This window comes from Falco punctatus, assembly GCF_963210335.1.
Source record: "Falco punctatus genome assembly, chromosome: 3".
NCBI lineage: Eukaryota > Metazoa > Chordata > Aves > Falconiformes > Falconidae > Falco > Falco punctatus.
This window is the reverse complement of record NC_137582.1, coordinates 57,380,217-57,402,965: the sequence shown is the minus strand read 5'-3', so window position 1 is coordinate 57,402,965 and position 22,749 is coordinate 57,380,217. Positions and strand designations below refer to the sequence as shown.

The window sequence follows — 22,749 nt, the reverse complement described above, 5'->3', positions numbered from 1 at the left end:
TTTATCATGTTTTGTTGGGTGCCCTTGTCTTCAGATAACATTTGGCACAATTGTGAGGGTTTGTTGGGTTTGGGTTTTTTAGAGATTTCTTTCTGCCTTCAAAACCGGGATGTGTTTGTTTTGCCTAAGGAGTGCCTACTGGTTCTTCCATTTCTTAAATGCACATCTGAGTAGGAGATCTAGCTTAAGATATGGACAGAAGTGCCACTGGCAGTGAGCAAAATGTGTTGCCTGGTGAAGAATAAGAGTTTTGAGCTGTTCTATCAAAAGTGCTGTCAGAGTAAAGGGTGACATTCTGCAAAATGATGTGTTTAGTGTATTCCTTTGCTGCTTCAGGCAATGACTCCCTCAGACTTCTGTGCATGGCACATTGTAGGTCAGAAGAGGTGTAGGTCAGATTTCTTGCTGGACATACACTCAAATGATTTAGGCTTTGTTGGGTCTGGATGCAGACTGTATCTTTCCTTCACCTTTGAATTCATTCTCCCAAGGCTCTGTTGTGGCCCAAGTTAGCTGCAGCACCAGTTAGCAGAGCAGCCTGTTCCTGTGCAATAAGTCTGTGGACAACAAGGGTCTAACCAAGCACAGACCTCTCACTCCATCACATCTTTTTATCTGCTTTGAGCTTGCTTTTCCACCACCGCTCATTAAATGCTCCCTTCTGGTGAATCCCTTGACTGGCCTTTAACTTCTGTTTCCTTCTCCCCTCATGTCAGGGAAAGGTCTGGGTGGAGAGGTTGCAAGTGAGTCAGCTTCCTCAGTATCCCGTGCTGGAAGGGTGGCATGAGGTGGCAAGCAGCTGCTGAAGCTCCCTGGGGTGCCAAGCCTGCCGCCCCACCACTGCGATGCAAACCAACGCCCGGGAGTACTTGGGTTCTGGAGAGCAGGGGTTGCCGTCAGTCCTCGCAGTGGTTTTCGCAGCATGGAGCCAGGCTTGCCCGTGCGCCTCTGCTCGGGGGCGCAGCAAAGGCGATGTGGTTCCCCAGCGCAGCGGTGGGCTGCGAACCACTGGTCACCGCTTGGGAAGCTGTGTCCTAGGTCCTGCTTAAAGAGAGCTCTGTGGAGGCTTCCCCCAACATGAAGTCGTGCTTGTGGGAGGGGGAATGGTCTGCTTTGCTCCCCTGGGAAATAGGGAAGTGGGAGATGGGCAGCCTGGGCTGTGCTGCCCTCCCGGGCAGTCAGTCGCCTGGTGCAAAGGTGCTTAGGCAAGGCTCTTGCCTTCCTGACTCAGCAGAAAGAAGGGTTGCGTTGGTAGGAAGCTGAACACGCAAACACAAACATATAATTTTTTTTTAAGAAGCTGTGGGTGTATTTCTTCTGCTGATGCCAGCCTTTTCCTTTGCTGCTGGAAGGAAGTGGACAGAAATTAAGCTTCTGACAAAATAAAATTGTGGTTATTAGCATTTTACTACTTGCTAGCTGGTGAAGATGAGAACAAAAGGCCTTAAATGGTTTTTGTTTTTCTCATCGGTTTATCAGGTCTGTTTCCTATTTTTCATTGGATCGTGCTTCTCCAGGCCAAGCTAGGGCCCATGGGAGGTGCTGGATGGACAGCCAGCTGTCCCCTGTGACCCCTCTCTCATTACTGGGCATAGCTCTGTGTAGCACTTTTGTGCAAGTGGCCCAGCTGGTGCATGTATAACCTGAGCCCGACTGCCTGGATGGCGCCAGCCAGTGGGCTGGAGCGAGTACCGTGAGCTGGGCAAGCCTGCCTCGGTGGCACACCGGTGACAATTGTAGTTGTCATCATGATGAGGGACATGTCTGCTCTTGTATGTGCTTAGGTGGCCAAATAGACCTCAGGATAGCTGCCAGGTGATAAAGCCCTCCTAGTCTGGATTTCTGCTGGGGATACTGGTTGGAGGAAGGGCTCTGAACTGACATTTCTTCTCAGGGACGGAAGTGGGATATGGAGGGGAAGATCAGTAACATGCCTTACAAATCGATTAAACATTCAAGTCCATTAATTTATGATCATGCTTCTGTAAAAACTTCTTCCCATCTTTTTCCAGTGGTAGTAGTAATAATCTGTTGCTGTGTCTTTCTTTCTTTCTCCAGACGATTTTGCAGAGGAGGAAGAGGTGCAGTCCTTTGGCTACAAGAGGTTTGGTAAGTGGTAGCAGGTCTTTTAGCTCACTCTTGCATAGTACATAGGGTAAGTCAAATACTTGCCATGAAAACCTTGCTTGTCAGCAGCATCAAACATCCAGGTACAGTCCTGTTATCCACTTCAGTGGATATCTGCCCAGAGGAAGGTGTGATTTTTAGACTTGGTTGATTTTCTTGGCAAACATAATGCTTCAGAAATAGCCCTGATGAGAAGCAACAGGTGGTTGGTTTCATTATTTGATCATTAGCATTACGAAAACAAAGCCCACACCTGAACAGAAATGCATGTGCTGGCTGTAAAAAAGGTCCGTGCCTCTTACGTGTCCTCTGCCCAGTTGGGCTTTCCTTCAGCCCACAGACTGATGTGCAGCAGGGTTTGTAGGTGTTCTCAAGAGTGGTGGTATGGGTCCTCCTGCAGGCTTGCAGAAGTCGTACTGCCAGCTGAGCCAGGACATATGCTGTGCTGCTCATGAAAAAAAAAGAAGTAAAAGTATATGGTATGAATTCATTCTGATGTCCAAAATTATTAAAATGAGGGCAGTTGCTTTCTTTCCTTTTTCCACTTTCTTTCCTTTTATTTTGATGTTTGTTCACTGCTAATGGCCTTGTGGGAATAAGGCAGTACCATGCATCTCTGCACAGGGGTCGGCAGCCTTCGAGGCTCCTCTTTTCAAGGCTCTTGTGCTCTCTTTCCCTGAGGGAGATGTTTCAGTCTCTGCAGCCGACAGCTTTGCTTAGGCCAGGCTGACTCCTGTCCATGCAGCCACAGGGAGGTGATGCAGTGGCCTCTGAGCTCCCACAGCACCAACTCTGTCTTGGAGCCGCCAAAGTGGCTCATCATCCAAGTTGCTAAGCTGCCTTTTCAACTGTAAGCCATCAGGATGAAAGTTCACCTTATTTTTTCTCTCCTGGGAAAGTGGCTGCAACAGGAGTGACTTTCAACAATCCCACTTGGCAAGTGGATAGGAAAGACAGGCTGAAAATTAAAAATAAAAAATAAGTCAACAATTCCATCCGTCCCAAAAGGAGCAGGGGGAGGCAGCATAAGGAGAAACAGCGTTCGGGAGGTGGGGATCACATTCGCATGACCTCTGCTACCCCCTGAACTACTCCACCGCTCCCTGCTGTTGAGTTTTATTTTGGATAGGTCAGCCAACCACAGAGGCAGCATCTGTGGCTTGGAAAGTCCTGCCATAAGGCTGCACGCAGGGTTTTTTCCGACTTTTTTTTTCTTTGTTCTGGATTACACCCTGGAATAGCAAAAAAGGAAAAAAATCTAGAGAAATGGGAATAAATGTTAACTGTTCATTTCTGTCAACTCCAGCTGAGTAAAAAGTATTGCGATTCATTAACACATATAAAAATAACGTCCCTCTGTGTTGCCTGTTACCTAGCTATCCCTAGTCAGCATGCTCTTGCAGTGAACTGCAAAAGGTTTTAGCGAGCAGCAGGCACCCCACTATCCTTATTATCCCAATAGTAAGTGCATTGCTGTGACATAATGGGAATTTTGCGTCTTAACTTGCTTTCATTTCTTTCTTTCTCCTGAGTAATCTGGTGCTGCCAATGTGAGTTATTTCTCCCGTTAGAAATGCAAGGTTTATCTGAGCATTTCCAGAAATGCTTGTGCTGTTGCACTTGATTGGGCAGCAGAGAGGGGGAGAGAGAGGGTCAGCGGTCTGCCAGTGGCAGGAGGAGAAGGTTTCACCACAAAAGGAGGAGACAGGGCAGTTCCACCCTTGGGAAACAACCATAAGTCCCTTCTCTTTCATGAAAACAACATTGCTGTGGTCAGGGAGGTGTCCCAGATGTCTGCATTTCAGAAGAAGAGCTGAACTAAAGGGGGAATGGGATCGTGAAGCCATAGTATTGGCACTGGTGAGAGCTGTATAATTCAGTAGTGTCCTGATCCAAGAAGCCTTCTTTGTCCATACTATTTTTAAGCCCAAACTTCCTCCCATACCCTCTTCCTCATCTTTCCCAGCAACTAGGCTGACCTGGTTTCCATACGTCCCTGCACCAGCATGCACACTGTTTGCCTGCAAGTACTCATGCTTTTGTGGCCCCTAAAAGGGGTTATTTCCCCTTTGTCAGAAAACCTGACTTGGTGCCTTCCCATTTCTAGTCCCTGCTGCATTTCCAGGCAGCCTCTGAGCAACCTCTGGAGGGAGTGGGAAGGTGGCATGCACATCTTTTAAAACTCCAAATTCACTGGCCACTGTGTCAGCATTTTCAGTGAAGTGCCAGAGGTTGCTCTTGGGGCTGAAACATAGCTGAGTAGCTCAAGCTCCTGCCTGACCAGTAGGAAATGTTATGCCTGCTCTCCCAGCTGGTGTTCCCTCTTGACCCTGCATCCTCTTTTGTAGCAGCAGGCGCTATGGGGGAAGCCCAAGGCAAGAATCAAGTTTTGTATCCAAACCCTTGGTAACAGGTCATTTTGAAAGGAGTCCTGTCCTGTCAGCTGGCTGGCGCTGTAGAAATCCCAGCACTGTTTGTGTACAGCCTGCAGGAGTGGGCAGCGACAAAAGCAGCAGTGGGGTTTTTGTTTCAGGAGCCATGGTGTAAGAGCAGTTGTGTTAATATATTGTGTCTGGAGTAGTCCCTGTACGCCCCATGGGCATGAGACATAGTAGGGGGACTATTCCTCAACTGCCTTTGACTCCATCATTTTGAAGTGTGAGGACTTGTTTGGAGCAAAACGTGCTCTATGGCAGTGATGGCTAAAGCACGACTGGTTTGTAAAAAACGTGGCTTGTGGTGAGTCAGTGCTGGCAGCTGGGAACATGTGTTGGTCAGCACTTGGCACGCAAAGCCTTGACCAAACTGCTTTCCTAGAGTTCAGCTGAAGAGTTTATTATTAGCTTCCTTGTTGCTGGAGCCTGTAGTTTGGTTCAAGGAAGGAAGAGATCTTCGGAGGGAGGGAGAGAGGCATTCTCCAACAATTCTCATTTTGGGGAAGAAGCTTTTGAAAAGAGGACTGAATACGTGCTGTCCTGCACTGCTTCCCCTTTTTCTGAATCCTTCTGTCCCTCCTCCTCAGATAAGCTAATTTCAGAGAATTTATCATGCTACTTTATTTTTTAGCCAGGAGAACAGCAACTGCTCATATTAAGTATAACATACTAACATATTAAATAATAATAGATAGAGATGCAGACAACTCCAAGATACTAGGAAAATACATACTGGCATTTTTTCTCTTTTGAGCTTGAGACAAATTTGCTGCAGGGGGTCAGGGAGGTTGAGGAAAGTGCTTTTTCCAGCTGAATGATGCTGTTTACTTCTTCTCAATGGATGCTACAGATGTGCAGGGTTGCTGCTAGAAGTGTGATGCTCAGCTGCAACGCCTCCAGATCACTTCAGTGAAAAGGCAATGTGAGGAAGCATGTTTCTTATTACTGTTGCTTCATCATCGGTCACTGCTCAGTCTGCTTTGAAGTTATCTGCTCCAGATAACAAGCTATGCCTCTCCACTGGGTTTCCTCTACCAGATTGCCACTGATGTTAACTCTTTCGTCAGCCATTGTCATTGGTTTGCAGCACCACACACAAACACCACTTTGGGAAAGAATGAATGAGGAAAGGCAAAACTTGCTTTTCAATGTTGCACACTTTTGGGATGCTCAATCTCACGCTTGAGAGCTCAGACTCGTTTCTAAGTGGTTGATAGCAGGATGAGATCTCTTTGTGGCAGGGTTTTGACTCTTTTCTCTGAGATTCCAACTCCAGGCATAGCAACAGGCAAGGGAATTGAAGGGAACTAATGGACTCTGAGGTGGCAGATCTGATCTTCCTAACTTGTGGCATTCCCAAGTATTAGATACAGAGATCATTGTGAATTCCTGTCTTTATGTTAACATTCTAGAACTTAAAACCTGCACTTTACTGAATACAGTATTTAATGTAGAAATTTCAATGTGAAATTATCCATTGCACAGTTTGAAGTCACAGTACAATATGGAACAGCTGAAAGCAAAGGAGATGGTCTTTGAAATGTTGTGAAGCACATTTGTAATTTTTTTGAAAACAGGCTTTGAAGAAATGAGCTGAAAGCCCTGCTGATGAAGATAAGCCTCCCAAGGAATGAAAAGATAGGGCCAGTACACTATAGATAAGTAGAAGACTAAACAGCTTGTGTAAGATAATCAAGTACCCTTTGCCCTTGGCAAACACAGCCAGAATTGGAGGCTGTAAGCCTGTCCTCCACAGTAGGACCCATCTTGGTCACCCCCATGCTCTAGGTTGTGAGTCAGGATCCTCCTCACCTTCACCTTCCCTTTTCCCTGCCATGGGGCTGCACTATTGGTAGGGGACAGTCCCTCATGTCCCTGTGTATCTTCAGTGTGCACGGAGGCACTGGTCCTCTGGTTTTCCCCACTCCCTGTAGGTCAACAGCTGACAGCAAAGGAGGGATAAAAAGTACTTAGGGGCCTGCTCAAGTAAGATAGGTACTTTTTGAAGTATCTTCCATAGGGTACGCAAGCGATGACTGGGTCAGGATGTCCCTTCTATGTGGTTATGACAATCTAGCTCCTGAGCATCATTCCAGGTGTAAGAATTAAATCGAGGAATTTCTGGACCACAAATGGATGTATCGTCCTGCTACACAGCAGTGAAATCTACTATACTAAAAAGAGGTGAGAGGAAAAAAAGCCCTGGTTTAAAAACATTTGAAAAATATGATATTTTTTTCGCCCTGATGAGTGGCTTGGGAGCAGCTGAACTAGATCTATTTAATAGCTGTTTTCTCACTATATATTTTTGTTTGTTTCTCACTATATATTTTGTTTGTAGTATTTTATACAGTAAGAATCTATATATTATTTTTCCACCATTGATAGGATACAACTGGGCAGTTTTAGGAGTGTAACAATTGATAAAAATCTTATGGATGGTTTACAGTGAAAAATGAAAACTTTGAGATAGAAAACTTTTTCAGAAAAGGATTTAAAAAATACTTTTTTTTTCTGTCTATAAAAAACAGTTCAAACATGATCATGGTAAGCATAACTTATGGCTTGGAATTTTGTGATAGTTCAGTAACGGCATTTGTTCATTAACGCTGCACAGACAGAATAATTTTAGTCCTTATCTCTGGATAAATCCAGGCCATTGTTCATATCTATAATAACATGCGCACAAAAAATGTCTGGCATCAGTCTGGTGGTGTGCTATACCCACACAAACCTTAAGCCTCTAACAAAAACCAAAAAAATTCTAAGCTTTAGGAATTTGTCAGCTTTTCTTTATGGTTTGTAAACGACCAGTGAGGGAATTCAGGTGCCACAAGCCACATCCCTCCCTGGGCATTATATCACATGTATGCCTGCAGCGTGTAATCATATGGCTTAATAAAAAGTCATGGGGTCGCCGGTACTCACAAAGCCAGAGGAAAGTCAGGCGCATTGCTTCCAGTTCACTGATCTGGCCATATTTATCTGCTGAGGATTTTGCCTGCGTGCGTCCTGGGGTAATTAAATCCCCACTGAATGATGATGCCTGTATGGCTGTTCATTTTAGGCTGAGAAATTTCATTTAGAGTGATCCTTTTAATTGCCATGGCCAGTAAGGTGGGAGGAGGCCGAGCTTGCCCTCTCCTGGGGTGATCCCTGAGCAGCAGAGAGCCCAGTGCCCCCTGGGGGGACTGAGTTTGTGTTGGGACTTCAGTCTGGTGCCTCAGGGACTGCGTGCAGGGGACGACGACGACCACCTGTGTAAGGGTTTCTTTGTCTTTCTTTTCTTTTCTTTTCCAGTATGTACTCAGAGTACTGGAGCATTGGTAGGGAATTGAAGTCTCAATAAATAAATAAAGGCTGATGTGTGTGCAGTATTGCCATTGTAGAGGAATGTCAAGGTGTTCGTGAACTGTTAAGGTGGCTGCGTGCCACCAGCATGTCCCTCCTCAGCCAGCAGTTTCTGTTTCTTGCAACGTAAAAGGCATGGGGGATTAATGGATTATTGCTGATATATCCAAACCACAAATTGAAAACAACCAGTCTTCCTAAAGATGGATAATAGTTGGTGCATTCTGATAAATCCATCAGTGTCAGGCAGTAATAGTGAGATCCAAAAAGTTACCGAATCTGCATGTCCTGTGCTAACATATACAGGAGCTGTAAGAGCCATTCAGGTCTACAGGTTTGGAGCTGCCCCTCTCCAACTCATCCTGCTGTGCTTGGTTAAAGGCGCTTCTCCTTCTAATCCAGACCCATAAAGAGGCCTCTTAGCAGTGACATGGGGGCAAAGTAATTCCTGTGTGTTCTTAAGTAGGCAATCTATTTTCTCTTAGTTACGGGTTTCTTCTATCTAGTACAATTAAAATTCTTGACATGCTTCTTCATATATTGCATTTGCATGCTTGGAGCAATACCTGTTTGATCAATCTGTCTTTTACAGAGGTGCATTGAAAGGCAGCATGGTTACCATTATGTGTGGATTTTGCTCTCTATTTTTCATTAGAACTATAAAGTAGATGTGTGGCCTGAAGAGCAGGTTGTATTTATGAATGGAATGAAAAACATTGGCTACGCTGTAAGCAACACCTGGGGATTTTGTATTTATTTCCCTGTAAACTAGCTGGACAAGTAATGATGTTTGGCAACATCAGCTTGCTGCCAAAACACCTAGGCTGCATTATGGGCTGTTCAACTTCATAACAAAATTACCTGTGAAATTAGTGTTTTGGAAAGAAACTAAGCGTTATATTTTCAGTTCTTGGTACCGTTATGTTTCCATGCAACAGAGTAACACAGGAAAACTGTGAGAGAAATGAAAATTTCAGATAAGAAGCCAGCACAAGGAAGAAAAAATAGTTGGAAATAGCTGTTAGCGGACTCTCCCAGTGTTGCTGTGGGATTGTAGCACACACCAGCATTACTCCTGAGCTCCTCTTAAGTTTTTTTGAAAATACAAGTTTGCACATGTAGCCAGCTGCTACTATACTCTGTTCTTTACTAGTAGAGTGCCATTAACTATAAGGTTGCTAGTGCTCAGGTGTGTTTAATTCATCTATGGCTTTTCCATATCTACTTCAGAGTCATTCCCCATCAGAAAGCTGCTGTGCTGTGCTTACTGCCAGCGACACAGACACACTGGTGTCTCGTGAGAAAAGCTGTCATCCCTGGAGGATGTGTTGTTAGATATTGCTTACACACACAAATAAAATACATACCTATTGGTTGCTGCTTACATCAGTATCCTAGATTCCTTTTATTCCTTGGAAGCTTCTTCAAAATGTCATGGAGCTCTTAACACCCATGTTAAGTGACATGGCAGAGTTGACATACCTGCACCTGATTCTGCAGGGCACTGAGCCCTTTGGAAAGACTTCTCAGCATCCCATTGAGTCAGGCCTGGGGACGTGCAGTCTGCATGAAGCAGTGCTGCTGCCATTACTTTGCCAGCACTTTATGAACAAGTATGCTAACAGTGAAGAGCTGTGTGTTTTAATTAGCGGCTACCAGCAAAAATAGTTGGTACAAGTTATCTTGACAGACTGTTGATAGGCACATGCACTACCTCATATATACAATAACTCCTTAGCTGTCAGACCAGGAAGCCTCTCATGCCTTTGGCTGCCTTGCTGAAAAGCTCTTGTAGTCATTCCTGCTTGCTGTATTTAAAGGAGCAGTTGTGTCTCCTGCTGTCCACTTCATCAGCATCCCACGGAAGGGGAAAGATCAAGTTAAATTCTTAGTATAGCATTTTGTCTCCTGAACTCTCAGAACCATCAGGACAAAAGTGCCGTCATGTTTTGACATAAGATGTCATTTAATATTACATCAAGCTTCCCTGCCTCTGCGTGGCTGGTGCCTGGTTTCCCATGCTCCCGGGGGAGCTGCTGCAAGGAAGGTGTGAAACCTCACCAGCTTGGCCCAGACATGAACCCAGACCTGGACCTAGACATGGACCCAGACCCAGTGGTCTCTGCTGTCCCCCACCATCACACTCAGCAGCCCAGAGCGGGGCCAGTGTCCTGGGACAGGTGACACCACGAATGCAGTACATCATGTTGTTGTACTTGGCAAATTTATGCATGATTTTCAGGGAGAAAATGTTACATCTGAAGATTCACTTCCATGTGAAATCTGAATACAGGGCTTAGCATGGGAGTCATTTCACCTATTTTTAGTGACCCTAGACATCTACCTTAAAGACACCCATCCTTAAAATGGCAGTAGCCAGGAGAGGCTAATGCTGTTTGAAGGGACTTCCATACTGAGAAAGAGCGTTACGTTTCTGGTCATTTTGAGTTACTACATAGAGATCTTCAACTCCAGATCTCTTTATTACGTCCTATATAAATGCTGAGGAAAGCATATAAATGCCTAAAGAAGCCTGTGAGAGAGAACACTGACAGGGACAGTGCAGATAAAGAATCTGTAAGTATTTTAGGCTGGTTTTGCCTGTTGCAGACTCTTAACAAGGAACACTATGTTGCTTTGCTAAATCACAACCAATTCAAACTGCACTGTGTGGTAGTACAACAGAACAGCCAAAGGAAAGCAGGAATAAAATACTATCCAGTCTCTATTAACCTTCTGCAGATGGGTAAATCTAAGTGAAGCAGCCAAGAGCCAAGACATTTCCATTTGTCCTGATTCAGCCTGGGTTAAGTGAGTGGGCTGAGATTCTGGAAGGCAAAGAGGGGTTGGGAGGGATATGTGAGCGGGAAGGAGTCTTGCTCTGTGCCCAGAGCCGGCACGGACAAGTGTTGTGCAATGGGTGCATGAAGAGGTTTGTGTCCTGCAGCTACTCTTCTGCTCAGTCAGGAATGCATCTGGAAAATCCGCCCAGCCAGAGAGAGAGATACTGATGCCTTAAATAAATAAAACATGAATATGTATTTTTGTGGTTCAGCTTGTGACTCTTGATGGAGGTGTCTGAAAGTTTTGTAGGAGTTGGAGTGCAAGACACAGGGATCCATTTCTCTTGAGCCCAGGTAAGGCTCGTAAGGAGATTAAGTGTTAAAAGTATTGTGCAGACATTTAGGTCTAGCATAGCATGACTTCATAGCATCTTTGCCGACAGACATTTTGTAATGCTACAGAAGATGCAAGACAGATCTGTTTTCTTTTAAGGATGTCTGGGCACTAGGGTGTGCTTAACAGGGTTTTGCTGCATATCTTTCAAAACCTTAAATTTAAATAAAAATTTTGGGAAATGCTTATTGATTTGCTGTATGTTACATGTATCTGTGTGCTTGTTAGCGAGGTCTTGGCCAGGAACATGGAAAATTCTACCAAGTTTTCTATTTTTAATTAGCGCAGGAATGGGCACGGATGCTTATACCTGCCAGGCTTGTGGAGGTCAATATACCCTACATTCGGTAGTGCTCAATGGCAGCAAAAAGGCTTGCCTCTTATCTTTTGCTAATAGGTTAAGGTATGATTTCAGACCATCTGTGTGTGTAGTGACAACTAGTAACTGAAAGATTCCTTACATACTTTTCTGCTTTACCATATAATGGAGGACAATCTGGTTACAAAAAATAATAATACATAGAGCCAAGGGATATTTTAGTTCCTTCCTCCCTTCTCCCTTGAAGTTGATTGCTTCAGGTGGAAATACAACATACAATGGCCCATGTAACTGGTGATTTCACTTTAAATCTGACCTGTAAGACTTGAGTTTGGAGTGGAGAGCTATTGTCCTTAATTAACATTTGGAACAGTCTGGAGCCAGAATAATCTGAACACCCGCTGTCAAGTTTCAACATAGCATCTGTGCACAGCTAAAATCACTTGTCCCCAGAAGTTATTGCATGTCACTGCTTGTGTGTGCAGATGTTTGTATTTAAACCTATGTGCTCCATTTCATATGGATACATCCAAGCTGGATTTAGGTCAGTGTGCTGGACTACCTAACAGCACGACTTCAAGTATACAAAAACCAGAGCCATAGACTATATTGCATGTAGGTTCCATCTGGAAATTTGTGCTCCAAATGCATTCCTGGGCGTATTGTTCCCAGGTCTGGAAAGCCAAAAATCTGAGAGGTGGTTCTTGTCCTCACCCTGTTCCAAGTCCCCAGTCACAAGTCCTCTTGCTACCTCAAACATGCCAGCTGATCATTACTCCATAACTTACTTGACTCCTTAGGAAAACAGGTTTCTGCTTGATCAATGATACTACATGTTTAACCTCTTTTACAAATTTATTAAAGTAACCACATGCATATTTCAGCATCATGTAAAATTTCTTTTAAGTGCCTTGCAGAAAGCAGCAGATACAAGGACTGGAGAATGTGCCTCATGGCTCAGTTTTAAGGGGAAGCAAACAAACCAGCATCTGGTTCTTCTGCTCATTGCAGAGGAGCTGGAAAAGCTTTCCAAAATGTTGAAAACTTTAAAACTGGTGCTTTTTAAAATAGTTGGTCAAGGTTAACTAAAATTAGGAGAAAAATTTGGGGTGTCGAAGTAATGAGTTTGGTGTGTGTGAGAGTCTGGATCAGCTGAAATACTACAGGAGGAAGAGGAGGAGTAGATATGTCTTCATTGCCTCTCTCTTGGGTCATCAAATAGAACGAAAGTAAAGATCATTTTTCAGAGAGCTGTAATTCAACCTTTTCTTGCTTCATCCCTGCTGGTCCTGGATGGATCAAGACACAACCTTTCTGCAAGGTCCAAACCAGCACATGAAGCCAGATCTGTGGAATAACCCTCTGCTTTGTGTGGTACTCATAGTTCATGTTTTAGTTCACAGAGGTGCAGAAAACAGCATGCTTCGTGGAGATGCTGGTCTGAGGTACTCTAAGGGAACCCCATGTTCTGCTTTTTCTTTTCAAGAGGTGATGGAAGCAAAGCAAAGGTGGCTCCTATCCTTTTGCTGTTTTGCTGGCAGTCTGTCCCTTATTCCCCCATTCCCTCTGCCCGTATGGGTTAGGTCTGGATTAGTCCAGTACAAGGTGAAAAGCACGTCTCAGCCTCAGTACTGAGCCCACCAAGAGGACGTGGCTGGGAAATTTAGTAGCTGCAGGAAATGCTTGCCATTGTCAGAGGGCAGTCTGCACCCTGTAAACCTCATAAACTTCATAGCTCACCTCCTGCTTCAGCAAACCTTGACTCTGGGCCAGGAACACATGAAGAGACAGCATGAGTTTTAACCCCTTTGCCCAGCGTGTTACCACCATACTTGCTGACGCGCAGGATGGGAGGGTGTTAGCTGGGGCCCACCTTTGCAGGAATAGCCACATCTGCTCCTCTGCTGCAGCTTTGCATCCCAGCTCCTGAGAAACTCATATTCTTGGCAAGCTACTTTCTGAAATACAGCGTGGCGGGGCTGTTTTTATTCTCAGTCATCTATGCAAAAGGTTACTGTGAGTAGTTCTGTGCTTTAATAAAAAGAAATGAGGCTGTGTTCTCCACAACAAGCCCTTTTTATTACACTTGGTTTGAATAGCAATTGGTCTCTAACTGTGCCTCCAATGGAGAGAAGAGCCCTTGTGAAACCCTTTCATTTACTGCAGAGAATGAATTTTCACAGGCATGAAACCAGAATACCAAAACCAGTCTGCAAAATAACTGAAAGAGCTACCGAGAATATGTATATGTCCAGTGGGTGTTCAAGGTGGCCTAGAAAAGATTTCAGTGGAAGTGTCTTTGTAAAAGAAAGCAGAAGAGCTGACTGTGAAATTAAAAAGCGTCTTACGTCAAAGGAATATTTACATCACTGTAGTCCTCTTCATTTTGAGCTTGCCGATTGTGCTGATGTGGCACTATAATAATTTTATTTTACTTTTCTCCCTTCTGGGAGGTTTCTAAAACAGTATTTTAGAAAGAAAAATAAATAATGTCTACTGTCTTTTCAGTTGTTCTGGGAAGACTTGTGGTGAGTTAGAAGAAAATACTCTGTGAAGCTGTGAATGGTAGACATTTCCAGGGTGGATGTGTTTTGAGGTTTTTGGGGGTTTTTATAATACTCTACTCCTATGTATTTTCTTTCTTCTTTTTTTTAATAGTTTTCATGTGCTTTTAATACAGTGGAAACTGAATTAAGAAACTCTTCCTTACTCCACCAGTTACAGGAGCTTTGCAGGGTGATGTGTTACAGGACTATCACCACCTTTGCAGATGTGCCTTTCGGACAGCTCTGCTGGAAGAAAGCTGTGATCCCGCTCTAGTCCTGCACCCTGCACTCAGGCAGATTCCCAGCAATCATTTTTTGGCAGACTCTTGTTTCTCCTTTTGCTGTCGGATTTGTATATGAAATGGATTTGTAACCTCTAAGTGACTGTGTTTCACCTTTTGAGATTGCTTTTTCCAGAACATCAGAGTTCCCAGCAGGGACCAAGGATAGTGCTGTGCTCATTACAGTCTCATGAGGAATGTCCTCTTTTCCCCAAACACCTTCAGTTTGGAGGTCATGTAGTTGTCTCCCCTTCTCCCCCACGCTGAGCAACACTTCACGTCACAGGTAGGACTTGTTACTAAAGCCTTCTGGCACTAAGTGAGAAATGTTGAAGCAAAAGAAAAAAAAAAGTGCTTGGGGGAACTGGCGATGTGTTCACACAACTTCCTTTGAGCTATTTTAAACAAAATACAGTCCTGCAGAGCTGATGTGTTTTATGAAAGACGTTCCCTCTCCAATGGATACATTGCATTAACTCAGCCACCAAATCTAAGCAGTCGAGGGCATGGCTGGTTTTTTTGGCACTGGAGTTAATAACGCTGCATGAAGTCAGCCAGGGTTTTCCTCCTGCCCCGTGCTGGAAGTGCAGTGCTAAGAGCAGCAAAAAATGGAGAGCCAGGCTGCAGGGTGATGGAGGTACTCTGTAGCTTCAGGGAGGCTCAGGCCCTGCTGAAGCATGGCAAAACCAGGGAGAGGTCTGCCCCAAAGCTCAGCCGAGGGACTGTCGTGACAGTTTGGTTACTGTTACTTGGACACTGTTCAGCAGGATTCGTATTTCTGAGCCCATTCATAGGAAGCGATGTAAACCCCTTCGGACTGCTCCAACTGGCACCTGTTGGGGCTATTCCTGCACTGCCTTGAACTGCTTTTATTTTATAGAATCATAGAATCATTTGGGTTGGAAAAGACCTTTAAGACAAGTCCAGCCGTTAACCCAGGACTGCCAAGTTCACCACTAAACCACGTCCCTAAGCACCACATCTACGCATCCTCCAGGGATGGTGATTCCACCACCTCCCTGGGCAGCCTGTTCCAATGCTTGGCCATCCTTTCAGTGAGGATTTTCCTTATATCCAACCTAAACCTGCCCTGGCACAGCTTGAGGCTTTTTCCTCTTGTTCTGTCGCTTGTTGCCTGGGGGAAGAGACTGACCCGCACCTGCCCACAGCCTCCTGTCAGGGAGTTGTAGAGAGCGGTAAGGTCCCCCCTGAGGGGGCTCCGCTTCTGCAGAGCAGAGCATGTCACACGGGCCTGTTTCAGGACAGGGTTAAAACCATCAGCAGTGTGGAAATTGGCAGGGTCCCCAGGGAGGGTGTTAAACCCAGGCAGTGCTGACCTGTTTCCTGCCTTTGTTATGATTTCTGCCCTGCAACCCCATCTTGTCCGAGAACCAGCCTGCGCCCGGCCCAGCTGTGTCAGCAGGGCATGGCCGCCGCCGCACGCCTCGCCAAGGTGGGGGGCTCGTGGGCGCCGGGCCTGCCCAGGAATCGGCGGGATCCTGCTGCCTTCACCACCTGCCCAGGGGAGCAGGGTGGGGAGGAGGAGAGCGGGTGGTGAAGGGGGTGCAGTTGTGTGCCTCTCCAGAAGGGATATACAGGGCTACAAACTTAACTCATTGCTTTTTATATGGGTCCCAACACGGCCCTTTAGGAAAATCCCAAAGAAAATGAGTGTGGGATGTAAGACTCTGGGTGGGGACTCTTCTTCTGTGTTGATCTCCAAAGTGTTTAAAGAGGCCTCATGTTCTTAAAAAAGAGCACTCCCCTCACGCTTTCGCACTTTTTTAGCACAGCAAATGCCAATCAGTGAGATGGCCGGTGCTGCAGGGAGGCAGAGCCGTGCCATGACTGGCCATGGCTCGCAGTGGTCACAGACCCACGGTGTCTCACCAGCCATCCTTGGAGACAGCTGAGCCCCACGTGTGCTTCGGTCACCCGCCTGTGGGAAGGGCTGCTGTCACCCTGAACCCTATTGCTGTTCGACAGTCAAAGCAGCGCCCAGGCTTGTTTCCCCTCCGCAGGAGTGGCAGCCCAGTGAGGAGGAGCACTGGGGGGAAAAGCCTGGCTGCTGCCAGAATAGACACCGGTGCATTGTTGTGGGGAGAGGGATGGGGCAGCGGTGGTCGGCAAGGTCCCCCTCGGTGTGCGGGTCTGGGCCCCGTGGCAGAGATGCTGCGTGGTGCTGCCCGGGAGCCCTCACATGCAAGTGGTTAGTGTGGGGTGCTGCACAGGCAAGAAAAACTCATATTCTCATTTTGTTAATTTTCTCCTCTTTCTTGTGAGACTGGTGGGAGCTGGCCCTGCTGTCTGGTCCGCTTTTGATCTTTTTCTATCATGGCCTGTGTGTTTTTTAAAGCATTTTGCTGCCAGAGCTGACCACTACTAAGAGAGAGAAAAAGCACTCAGCAAACTTCCCCATTTAAAAATGCGCTAGTTTAAAGCTTTGCAGCTTACACTGCTTGTTTTTCAACCAACACATAAGGATGTTGCCAGCAGATTTCCAGTAAACTAGACATTTAAGTCAAAAAGTGGCTTTTTTTGAAATATTTGAGCAGTGTGGGGAAAGTTTTGGTGAAAGACAGAGGTGGGAGGAGGACAATCTGTAATTTATCTGCAGCTTTGCCTGGTGTGGATGAGATACCCACAGCCGACCATCGTGCTCTTCAGTTATGAGGATTTGGCATTTTCCATGCTGATTTCCCAGACCTTAAAATACTGATTACGCATTTCAGCTGTAGTACAGTAAGCAAAAAAAAGGTTTTTTTTCTGGGATTTCTTGCCTCATGCTCTTTTTGAAATTCATGTGAGCTGTCTGTAAAATAATTTTCTCATAATAATATTAAATGGCTTTTAGAAAGCTAAGGAGAGGTGAGTTTTCTCTCTCTAATGAATTACATTCTTAGATCACTGACAATTCTGTTGTAAATAGGTACAGTTCCACTGATTAAAGCAGCACTGTCCCTGTCCATGTTGAAGTGTGAAATTATTTGGCTAGATTAGTGTCATCCCACTATTGGAAGGCAGGGAGTTAAACAATACTTGTGCAGCCAGCTGAAAGGCCTAAATAAGTGCATGGCTTTAAATCACAGCAAGACCCATCATTTATTTTGATTTATTTAGTGAATTAGAGCCAGGCTCTCAGTGAGCAGGACTAGTTTCCTCTGTAATTGCACACACTGTGCAGTCTGTTAACACCTGACAGAGGAGCTTGGGGTGCCTCCTGCAGAAACTGAGGCATCGAAGTATGTTTTAAGAACCTAAGTACCTTTGTGTACCTGGGCATTTTAATTTTGCACCCTTATGTTTTGTTCTACATATTGTAAAAATGAGGATAGTTTACATTATTATGATATTTTATCTAGTGTATCTAGCTTCTCTCTCACCCCTCCCTAGTTCAGGAACATATTGCAAATACATAAGCCAGATTTTGCTAAGACCTGCGTAGCATCAAAATATTATTGCAACTCACTGTGAATGCTTTGCAATGGTAAAGTTAATCCTGTCATGTAGTTTTGCATCAGGTCAGTATAGGATGTATAAAAATAAATAATGTTTTGTTCAGTACTGGATCTTCTCAGTGATCAATAGTATTGAGAAGAGTCAGTTTCCTTTTACTTACCTAGTAAGTTGGCTTTTAATGCAAGCTGATTTGAGATTGACATTCCTGGGTTCTCATTGTTGTATTATTAATTTTTAATGAATAAGAGATGTTGAATGCGGTCCTAGATGACTAGGTGATAAAAGGGCTAACAGCTAAACTTGGTTTTATGATATTTTTTGTTTCAAAACAATATCCATCTCCATGTATATTTGATAATATATATTATTCTACTCTGTGTATTTCTGATATTTTCTTAGCTTTTATTGGGGAAAAGTTTGTAAGAAACCAGATGGATAACTCAGAGTTTGCCACCTTGAAACTCTGTTCTCCCAACTATCTTGCAGTATTTATTTCTCGCTGTATGTTGAGGAACCATATTAGTGACTTCTTGTTTACCCTCAACTGACTTGTGAATATATACCAAAGGAGAAATAGCAAGGACCAGCCTTATCTTACTTCCTCTGTTTTGCAAAAATGCGTCAATATTCACTCAGCTCCCTTGAGGCAGTCCTTTGTCCTCATCTTGATCTAAAAAAATGTTTGTTGCTGCTTTTATGTAACCTGTCTGCCAGGCTATGTGCACATCCCTGCTCAGTAGATGAGCTGCTGCAGCCATGTTCGTGCTCCCGTCTGAGCGGTAGTGCCCCTCTCTACTCTGCAAGGGTGGGTTGCGAGCAATGCATGGCAGAGGTGGGGTTTTTTGTTTGTAAGCTTACTTGGAGCGCAGACCAAAATACATATGCGGAAGAATGGATAGTTGAGCAAAACAGGAAGGCCAAGCCTTGCTTTTAACATGAAATGTGGTCATGAGTATCACCAGCCTCTGTGAATCATGAGCTTATACCCATTCCCTCAATGACATTTCCATTGCAAGCAGAGGGAGTGCACCGTGAAGAGACAGAGCACCTGCTTTGTCCCCTGTACTGCTCGTTGCGGGATCACCGTGCTCTAGGCTAATCAGAACTGACAGCAATTAAGAGTAATTGAGGTGGTCTTTCTAGCTCAGTGATTCCCCTGTAGCTTTTAATAGGGAGAAACCAGAAGGAAAACCAAATGCTGTTGTTCACTAAGCTCTCGCGAGCTGTTTCTGATTGTCTTGAGATTCAACAACTCATTAGATGAAGAATTGGCAGTGCTGGGTTTGAGTAACACCAGTTTTCTGCATGTTTGTGTGATGACATTTTTGTTTACATTCTTTAAACATGTGGAATGTTAATTTTTCAGTATTTTTTTGGTCTTGGTATGGGGTTCTTGGGTTATTTTGAGCCTGAGCTTGTTTTTCTCTATTATGTAAGAAGTCAAGATAATAGGAAGTGTGATGTACTTTCCTCTCGTGATACAGCAACTAAAGGAACTGTGGAGGCACGACTGGCCAAACAGGATCCTTGTCACAGACTTCTGGCCACAATAAATCACTGGCTTTGGAAAACATATTAATAATATGATTTTGTTAATATTGTCGGTGTCTAGCATGATGAGGACAAATAAGTACCAAAGAGATTGCAAAGGTGAAACATGTTTGTGGTGGTGGTGACAGCCCTGGCTGAGCAGCTGCCTCACCTGCAGCCTGTGCGCTGGGAGGTCTCCGAAGGGACCATGTCTGACATACCAAACCTATGAGCAGTGTCCGGTGGCTGCCAATGAAAAGAAAAAATATCTAAAGATATTTTTCACTCTTATCCCCCTTTCCCGAAATGTGGACATATTTTTTTCTCCCCATTTGTTTTGGCCTAAAGTCAGGACCGCAGAGCAAGAATTGCAAATCGTTGGTGAGAGAAGACAAAGAAGAATCCATGCCAGCTGCTCCTCCTGCTGCCTATATAGCAGAAGGCTCCTCATGCCCCCTTGCGACACCATACCTGTGGGGAGATCTTCATGCATATTGGGGTCCACAGTAGCCTCTATTCATAAAGCTGCTGAATTCATAAATTCATAAATGCTGAATCCTCTACTGAGTTCTCCTCTTAAACACCAAACATTTTTTACAGTCAAGCCATTCGAGCATAACTTCGGGTCAGTGATGAACTGTGGTAGGGGGTACTGTAACAAAGGGGAAAATTGTTGGGAAAATTGTACTAGTAAATGCTTAAGCTTTTCAGGCACAAGAAGGAGGCACCTGCTGATAAATTCTTCTAGTTTAGCACAGTTTCTCCTAGAAGATTGGCATTTTTCACTTCCTGGACATCAGAGCTTGACAAATAAAGGCTTATAGGCTGGTGTCTTCATCAGATACCAATCAGGCATCTCAGGTATTGTTCTGGTGGGTCCATATACTCTTGGTCTGTCTATAAACAGAATACGTATGTATATATCACATGTCCTAGAGAAAGCAGATAGAATCAAAGATCTTCACCTCTGATTAGCTACTACTTTGAAAATACTTTCTCAAAATGCAGTTTTCATGTTTAAATAATAAACTGTCATGTTTTTCCTTCTTATGCACTACCTGCCTCACCCAGATGTTGATGTGCGTTATTCCTGTCACCTGCACAGTAACACATATCTTTGTGTACACGTTCATTACATGCTCTGAGTTTGATTTTCCAAAGCCTAATTGAACCAGCCCTGTGGCTCCCTGTAAAACTGGAAAAATCAGTGATTCTCCTTGGTTGACATATTCAATACATGAGGAAGGCTTTAACTGGACAGTAATTGATGGTTTAAATCAAGTCTGTGCCCAAAAACTAAACCTGTAGCTGTGATGGCACAGAACATCCAAGTAGTGGGAACCCCATGGGATCCCTACTCTCTGAGTGCTTGGGTGCCTTTCTGGGTATCTAGAGTTGTAGAAACACAGAATCACAGAATGGCTTCATTTGGAAGGGACCTATAAAGGTCTCCTAGCCCAACACCTCTGCCACAGGTAGGGACATCTTTCACTAGATCAGGTTGCTCAAAGCCCCATCCAACCTGACTTTGAACACTTATAATGAGAAATCCACAACTTCTTTGGGCAACCTGTCCCAGTGCCTCACCACACTCATCATAAAAAATGGCTTCCTTATGTCCCATCTAAATCTACCCTCTTTCAGTTTAAAACCATTGCCCCTTGTCCTGTCACTACAGGCCCTGGTAAAAAGTCTGTCCTTATCTTTCTTATTAGCCCGCTTCAATTGTTGAAAGGCCACAATAAGATCTCCCCAGAGCCTTCTCTTCTCCAGGCTGAACAACCCCAGTTCTCTCAGTCTTTCTTCATAGGAGAGGTGTTCCAGCCCTCTGACTGTTTTTGTTGCCCTCCTCTGGACCTGATCCAACAGGTCCATATCTTTTTTGTACTGCGGACACTGGATGAACATCCAGAACTGGAGGAGATGGGGTTTCACAAAAGCACAGTACGCGGGGAGAATCACCTCCCTCGACCTGCTGGCCGTGCTTCTTTTGATGCAGCCCACGATATGGTTGGCTTTCTGGGCTGCAAGTGTACATTGCCAACTCATGTCCAGTTTTACATCTGCCGGTATCCCCAGGTCCTTATCTGCAGGGCTACTCTCAATGCCTTCATCCCCCAGCCTGTATTGATACTGGGGATTGCCACAACCCAGGTACAGGACCTTGCACTTGGCCTTGCTGAACTTTGTGATGTTCACCTGGGCCCACTCCTTAAGCCTGTCGAGGTCCCTCTGGATGGCGTCCCTTCCCTTAAGCATATCAACTGCACCACTCAGCTTGGTGTCCTCAATCCCACTGTGTCATTGATGAAGAAATTAAATAGTATTGGTCCCAGTACAGACCCCTGAGGGACACCACTCATTGTTGGTTTCCATTTGAACACTGAGCAGCTGACTGTAATTCTTTGAACGTGACTTTTCAATTCCTTATCTGTCTAACAGTTCATCCATGAAATCTGTATCTCTCCAATTTAGCGGCAAGAATGTTGAGGGGGACTGTATCAAAGGCCTTACAGAAGTCCAGGTAGATGACATCTTTAGCTCTTCCCTTGTCCACTGTTGCAGTGACTCCATTGTAGAAGGCCACTAGATTAGTCAGGCATGACCTGCCCTTGGTGAAGACATGTTGGCTGTCTCTATTCACCTCCCTGTCTTCCATATGTTTCAACTTAACTTCCAGGATGGTCTATTCCATGGTCTTCCCAGGCATGGAGGTGAGGCTGACTGGTCAGTAGTTCCCAGGGTCTTCCTTTCCACCCTTTTTAAAAAGGTGTGCAATATTCCCTTTTTCCACTCACTGAAGACTTTTGAATATGATGGAGAATGGCTTAGCGACTAAATCAGACAATTCCCTCAGGACCCTGGGATGCATCTCACCAGTCCCATGGACTTATATACGTTCAGGTCCTCAGGTGGTTTCAAACCTGATCTTGTTTTATGATGGGACAGGCTTCATTCCCCCAGTCCCTGTCTTGAGGTTCAGGGACTTGAGAGATGTGGGAAGAGTAGTTACCATTGAAAACTGAGGCAGCGTAATTGTTGAGTACCTTATCCTTCTCCATGTCTGTTGTCACTAGTTCTCCTGTTTTATTTACCTGGGCTGGATACATTTTCTTGTACAGTTCTTCCATGTCAACGCACAAAGTGCTGACGTGGGCTTCACTCTTGTGTGTGCCGCTGCCCTTGTTCAGCACAGTGCAAGCGTTACTGGAACAGACCAAAGCCTCTCCATCTAGGGCAGCATCCTTTCGCTGAGTGTTGCTGTCACCAAGTGACCAAATGTGATAAAGTATAAGATACTTTGCATCAGTGAAACATGAAATAACTTGCCCCTTCTTAGCACTGCTGTGACTTAGGTATTGGCCTCGATGCAAAAGGATGAAGATCCGCAGTTTCACACTGGTTGGTACAAGTAGGTGCTTCACCTGTAGACTTTTTTTTTTTTTTTTTGAGTACGTTATTACTTTTAGCAATGAATTCAGGAACTTAGTGAAAGACTGGGTGGAAAAGGTATTTTTTCAGTC

At 44.7% G+C, this 22,749-nt stretch overlaps 1 protein-coding gene across 1 annotated transcript in view; it reads left to right on the top strand.

Moving 5' to 3' along the window:
- Positions 1-22,749, top strand: part of COLEC12 (collectin subfamily member 12) — a 102,032-nt gene that overhangs the window by 10,196 nt on the left and 69,087 nt on the right. Inside the window, exon 2 of the mRNA XM_080378831.1 lies at positions 2,059-2,109. Within this exon, the coding sequence (XP_080234957.1) occupies positions 2,059-2,109 (51 nt within the window). The remainder of the gene's footprint in view (positions 1-2,058; positions 2,110-22,749) is intronic.